The following is a 4,658-nucleotide window of genomic DNA, read 5'->3' on the forward strand; positions in this document are numbered from 1 at the left end:
CTTTGAAATGCTTAATCGAGGAAAGGCATTGTATATTATACAAGCACAGCCATTTATACTTAGGGCCTAGAAGACCAAAGGCAGTTTATATTTATATCAGCTCATGGAATAGAGTTGTTGCTTCAAAACGCAGTACATAAAGCAAATTAAAAGCCAGCCAAAAGAATACATCTGCCTTTTAATACAGTTTGTTGGGTACTTTCATTTCCAGTGGCATAAGATTACAAGCCATTTTACAACTTGCATTGGTCTAGTCAAATCCATGCATGCATATTTAAACAAAGCCACCAGTTCAGTAATTATCATTAGGGATAAAATATGTCAGATTACTAGGGGTGAGACGATTCATCGTGTACTGATGCATCGCGATACTTTACAACATGATATGACACACCTTTGTGTATAGTAACACAAGCTTGAGAGAAGTACCGAATATGGTACATTTATTAAACTGTAAATCATGAAAGAAAAGGTCTTGCTTATTTGAACGTAAACTCCACTTGATCCTAGACATATCCCACTGTGCAATGAGCCGGCCAGGCGCTTCAGGAATGTAAGTGGGAGTAGAGGAAACAATGGCGAGTTCTTCATTTTAATTTAGGATTACAATCATTAACGAAAACTGATGCGGACAAAAACGTGAAATAAATGACTTAACAAAAAGTTAAATGAAATTTACATAACGGGCCCAAATAACAATAACTTTTTTTTGTTTGTTTTGTTTTTTTCTGTATTCCATTGCTGGCAAGCAGGGGATACTGACATTGTAGTACAGATTTCAGAAAAGGAGGCTGACACACTGCATGGCCAATGAGAGTTGAGACAGCTGTGACTCTAGCCAATGGGAGTATAGAGGAGGCAGTGACAGCCTGCCTGTTGTGGACTGTATGCAAATGCTATATATTTGTCTCCTTTTGCGAGAGCATTTTATTTCATATAAATAGATAGCTATATGTTCTTTCTCGTTTTACCAGTTAATGTACTGTTCTCCTCTTACTGTTTCTTTATCATAATCTGGTGTAATATAGCATATATAAATAAACACACATACAAGGAAAGTGTCATTTGTGAGGGAAGACAAGAAAATAATTTTGAAGTGTATCTGATTCGACTATTTTTGCAGACAGAACGTGTTTCCTGTAAAGCTATTTATTATAGACGACAAAACATATCACATTTTTACATTTCTTGAGTTTTATTTTATATTTGTTCACCTTTCAGTGCATCGTCATAATGTTTTTATTTGGTTGAATGTGTTACTTTCCTTAAAGAAATGTGTTAATCCTGACAAATTACTTATTTAATACAAATGTTATCATTAATTTTAATCTAATAATTTAAATTATTTCTAACCACATTTAAAAGCAGCACAGTATAGAATAGTATACAACATAATTATATATTCTACCTTAACTTGAAAAATACAAATACTTGTGTGATAAAATGTATGGTATAACAACAATAATAATAATAACAACAACACCATATTGAGTTAAAATATGATGCAACCAAAAACACTGATGTACATTTAAAATAAATTAACTTCAAAACTTAATGCTGAAAGACCTGATATTTAGATTTTTCTAAAGCAACACAAAGTTTTTACTTTAATAGTTATCAAACACACTGCTTAGTATTTTTCTCCTCTCTCAAATGTGGTAAGGAGATTTGGTTAATTAATTTAAATCTGATATCCCAGAAACTCTAGCTGACATACTGCTTTGTCTTTAAACTCAAACAAGTACTATACTACTTCGTGGGAAATAAATATAATTGATTTTCTTCTGAATCTGTGTACTGATCTGAAATATTTTCAAGTCTGTCAAGAAGAGATGAGTTTTTCATAAGTATCGTATCATGATCTTGGTGTATCGTCTCACCCCTATGGATTACCACTACCCACTCCCCTCCAGAAAATTACCCAACAAACATTTTAGAAACACAATGGCAGATCATGTGTTCAGAAGAAACCAATTACTAATGAGCTGTATACTGTATCTTAATGCATTACAGTTTGACCAGTTATTGGTCATTGTCTAACCTAATCATTTACAGCCTGTTTTCCAAACAAAGCAAACCAGTAAAAATCTCAACCAATTTGCTTTGCAATTAATGTCCCCTCTAACAAGCATTAGTTTCACACAGTAAATTTAAAATAAATTGTACAGCAAAAGTTGAATATGTGCCACACCCTGTGTGAAACCCATACTGCTGTATATGCAAAGCAATTTCACAGCCAGTTTAAAACAGCATTTCATTTGAAATCTCACCTTCTCCTGAACTGTAAATGCTCTGCATGAAGGCACTGTCGATTTGAAGGAAGGACTTCACTAGAACTGATTCAAGATCAGAGTCCAACTGAAGGTTTCTCCTGGAAAAGATATACCACAGGTTATTAGACACGTTACTTACACAGGCTCACATTTTCTAGATTTTTTTCTAGAACCGAATCTTTCTATAACAGAATGCATTTACTAGCGTTACCAAAAACAGTACATCACTAAATTGTCTACAGTATTACTATTTGTTTATAGGTATAACAAACATTTAATAGCAATTAATTAACAGTACATTACACTTGACTATAATAACTTACTTAATGAAGTGACGTAGATTCCTGGAGCAAAACTCTGCGGCGGCATCTCCGCCATGGCCATCGAACACCGAGAAGAAATAAATGCTGTCGGACAGCTTTCCAATGCAGTAACGATCTTCGTTCTCTTTTCTTTTTCCAATCTGACTTGCACAGCCAACATTGGGAATGTCAGTTTTTATCTTGTGGCTGGCATCTACTGAACGAGGCGGAAGAACAACAGGCTCATCTAACCAGATTCCAAAACTGTCCCATGCGGCGAGCTGCTGAACACTCCTCTCTGCTACTGCAGCCAAATTCTCTCTTCCTCTGGTTGATGAAATCCCTCGGGCTAAGGTGGGGCAAGAATTCTTACTAAGGAATGCGCGGACATTCACTGCTCTCTCAACCACAACCCTTCCATATTTGAAAACTGCGATGGCCATAGACATAACTTTCCGACGATTTAAAAAGTAAATAAACACCTGCAAATAAAATAAACTACGTTAAGCAAAGCAAAACGCATGTGTTATATATTAATTCGCAACGTACTATAACTGTGGATATTTTTATTTCAAATTGCGATTTATCTGCTTCAGTGACAATGGTTAGTTTTAAGATAGGATTAAGGTTATATGTTTTGCTGTTTGTATTTTTAATTCTCACAGTTGTGATGTAAATAACGCATACATAATCCCACTGCACCACTTTAGACACAGCAATGCATTGAATTGCGCTGCATAGGCTACGCATGCGCAATGAAATGTGGAAAAAACCTAATGTAAATTTGCCGGCTGATGCAATCAATGAAACCTGCATGGGTTTTACAGAAATAAATAACTGTTAGATAATGTAACGTGTACTGTTTTTACAGATAACATAAAACAATATAATACATGCATAACCCAATCAAATAACCTTACACTTAATTTTAAAAACTGCCTCATATCTCTTACGGCCACCGCCCACCATTATAACAGTGGCCAAAACGTATATCTACATTTATTTACACATTACTTTAATGGAAAAACAAAAAAACACACAATTCACCAACGTTTGTACACATACCTATTAAGAAGCGTTTGAAGCAGTTGGTTTCGTAAACTTAAAAATACAGTCTGGTCTCTACGACGCACTATCCGGAATGTTCTGCAGCTTTTGGTTCAGTCGGCAATTGGCGATGTACTCGACGGTTTTTATAACCTATATTGGTGGGCGGAGCACTAATACACCACAGACTAGCCTGAGAGGCGGGACCTCTTCGGGTAACACATATCAATGGAAACTGACCATGCGCTATTGATTACAGCTGTTCTATGGATGTTAGAAAGGGGAAGGGGAATTTACAGTATGCCATGCTTGGGCCAACTTCAAATAAGTCCTATATTTGTTTGCAAAAACTGGCTTTATTTTCAGTTCTAAGGTGAATGCATGTTCAAGTAAAGCCAACAAAAACTACAGAACATTCCAGAAAGGGCAACTTTAACATTTAGGAAAACAAGTGCTTCTTTTATTTGCATATTGTCATATCCTGGTGGTACTGGTACTCTCCACTGCAACATTCCTTCACAGTTTAGTCTTTAGTACATAAATCAAAACAATAAAGGCCACCTTATAAAAAATGTTCTTGATCATGTTGAAAGTATGCAAACTAAAACAAACATTTGGCAGGAAAAGAAAACCAATGGCAAGAGACAGTACAGTATAGGAAAGCTGCCTGATTGAGAGGTAAAACAACCTTTTTTTGTAAAGGTAATATCGTTAACACATATTGTGCCTACATGCTGTGACTTCTGTAACCCCCAGAGGAGGTTAACCCCATACAAATGACATTTTAAGATATCAGTATTTACTATGAATTGTAATCAATTGATGCACAAACACTTATTTCTAGTGCTTCCATTATTTTGTAAGGAAGATAATAACCATTTGGACACAATAATAAATATATAATATTTTATATATATATATATATATATATATATATATATATATATAATATATATATATATAATATATATATATTATAAGATATTATAAAATTCCTTTGTAGGATACTATATATTACTCTGGGAAACGTTTCACT

The 4,658-nt window shown here is 34.6% G+C and overlaps 1 protein-coding gene across 1 annotated transcript; it reads right to left on the reverse strand.

The window, feature by feature from the left end:
- Positions 1 to 1,364: 1,364 nt before the first annotated feature.
- Positions 1,365 to 3,750, reverse strand: LOC121308190 (protein phosphatase 1K, mitochondrial-like). The gene is made up of 3 exons (XM_041240460.1): positions 3,641 to 3,750; positions 2,597 to 3,057; positions 1,365 to 2,371 (listed from the first exon to the last, which is right to left on the reverse strand). The coding sequence occupies exons 2-3, from the start codon at positions 3,022 to 3,024 to the stop codon at positions 2,242 to 2,244; spliced, it is 558 nt and encodes a 185-aa protein (XP_041096394.1). The 5' UTR covers positions 3,025 to 3,057; positions 3,641 to 3,750; the 3' UTR covers positions 1,365 to 2,241.
- Positions 3,751 to 4,658: the final 908 nt, after the last annotated feature.

The sequence above is a fragment of the Polyodon spathula genome, unplaced genomic scaffold (assembly GCF_017654505.1).
Source record: "Polyodon spathula isolate WHYD16114869_AA unplaced genomic scaffold, ASM1765450v1 scaffolds_544, whole genome shotgun sequence".
NCBI classification, from domain to species: Eukaryota; Metazoa; Chordata; class Actinopteri; order Acipenseriformes; family Polyodontidae; genus Polyodon; species Polyodon spathula.

Bases quoted from the DNA above. Each gene is read 5' to 3' on its own strand.
- LOC121308190 (XM_041240460.1), bottom strand. From the start codon at position 3,024: ATGTCTATGGCCATCGCAGTTTTCAAATATGGAAGGGTTGTGGTTGAG. The intron at 2,372-2,596 runs GTAAGTTATTAT...TATCTTTTCCAG, and splicing joins AATCTACGTCACTTCATTAA to GAGAAACCTTCAGTTGGACT.